General features: G+C 55.2%; 1 protein-coding gene across 1 annotated transcript in view; it reads left to right on the forward strand.

The window, feature by feature from the left end:
* The window catches only part of TMEM131L (transmembrane 131 like), a gene marked incomplete in the record, with an annotated part of 83,840 nt that overhangs the window by 49,442 nt on the left and 33,511 nt on the right, over window positions 1-887 (forward strand). The window contains 2 exon segments of the mRNA XM_027772572.1: window positions 1-114; window positions 353-538. Coding sequence (XP_027628373.1) covers window positions 1-114; window positions 353-538 — 300 coding nt within the window.

Below are 887 nucleotides of genomic sequence, written 5' to 3' on the forward strand. Positions count from 1 at the left end.
AACGGTGTCCTCTCTGAAAATTAACGGGTACAACTGCCAAGGCTATGGGTTCGAAGTACGGGACTGTCACCCGTTTTCCCTGGACCCCAACACGTCCCGCGACATCAGCATCGTGTAAGCGTTGGGTTGGAACTTCGTTTTAGTTTGGGATGGATTTATCGATGGGGGGGAAAAGTTTTTCACTGGCGGAAGCTCTCCAGTCGCCTTCGTGGAAGTACCGGGTCGTCGGGAAAGTCCTGTCACCCTGTTCTGTGGGCAGGTGTCATGGCGACCTGAAACCTCGCTGCCACGATGCTAATTCTGCTTCCTGATGCAAATGAGAGCAGGTGCTCATAAAGGTGCATTCGAACAGGTTCACGCCCGACTTTACCTCTTCCTGGGTCGTCCGCGAGCTGACCCTCGTGAGCGCCGCCCGGCTGGAATTCCACTTCACCCTCAACGTGACCCTCCCGCACCACCTGCTGCCCGTGTGCGCCGACGTGGTCCCGGGGCCCAGCTGGGAGGAGTCCTTCTGGAGGCTCACGGTCGTCTTGGTCAGGTAGGCCCCTCCTTCACCGTTCTGTGGGGTAGAGACGCTGTCCCTACGTTAACTGAAAATTAAATGGCCCGAGTGTGGTCAAGGGAGGTGAATTGGGTGGGATTAAAAATAACTAACAGGGGGAGGGCGGGGTTTGCCATAGGGTGTGTGCACTTGCCAGAGAGAGAGAGAGAAATCACCCTCGGGGCAGCTGGCCACGCCGCAGTCCCTTCTCCGTTCTCCACTAGGGATTTTGGGCATGAGCCTGGTGTGTATGTGTGTGTATTTTTTTTTTTTTTTTGGGTGGGAGAGGTTTTTGCTATAGGGCTCGTGTGCTCACCAGAAAGACAGAGAGAGACAGAAAGTGAGA

Source organism: Tupaia chinensis, unplaced genomic scaffold (genome assembly GCF_000334495.1).
Source record: "Tupaia chinensis unplaced genomic scaffold, TupChi_1.0 Scaffold000283_2, whole genome shotgun sequence".
NCBI lineage: Eukaryota > Metazoa > Chordata > Mammalia > Scandentia > Tupaiidae > Tupaia > Tupaia belangeri.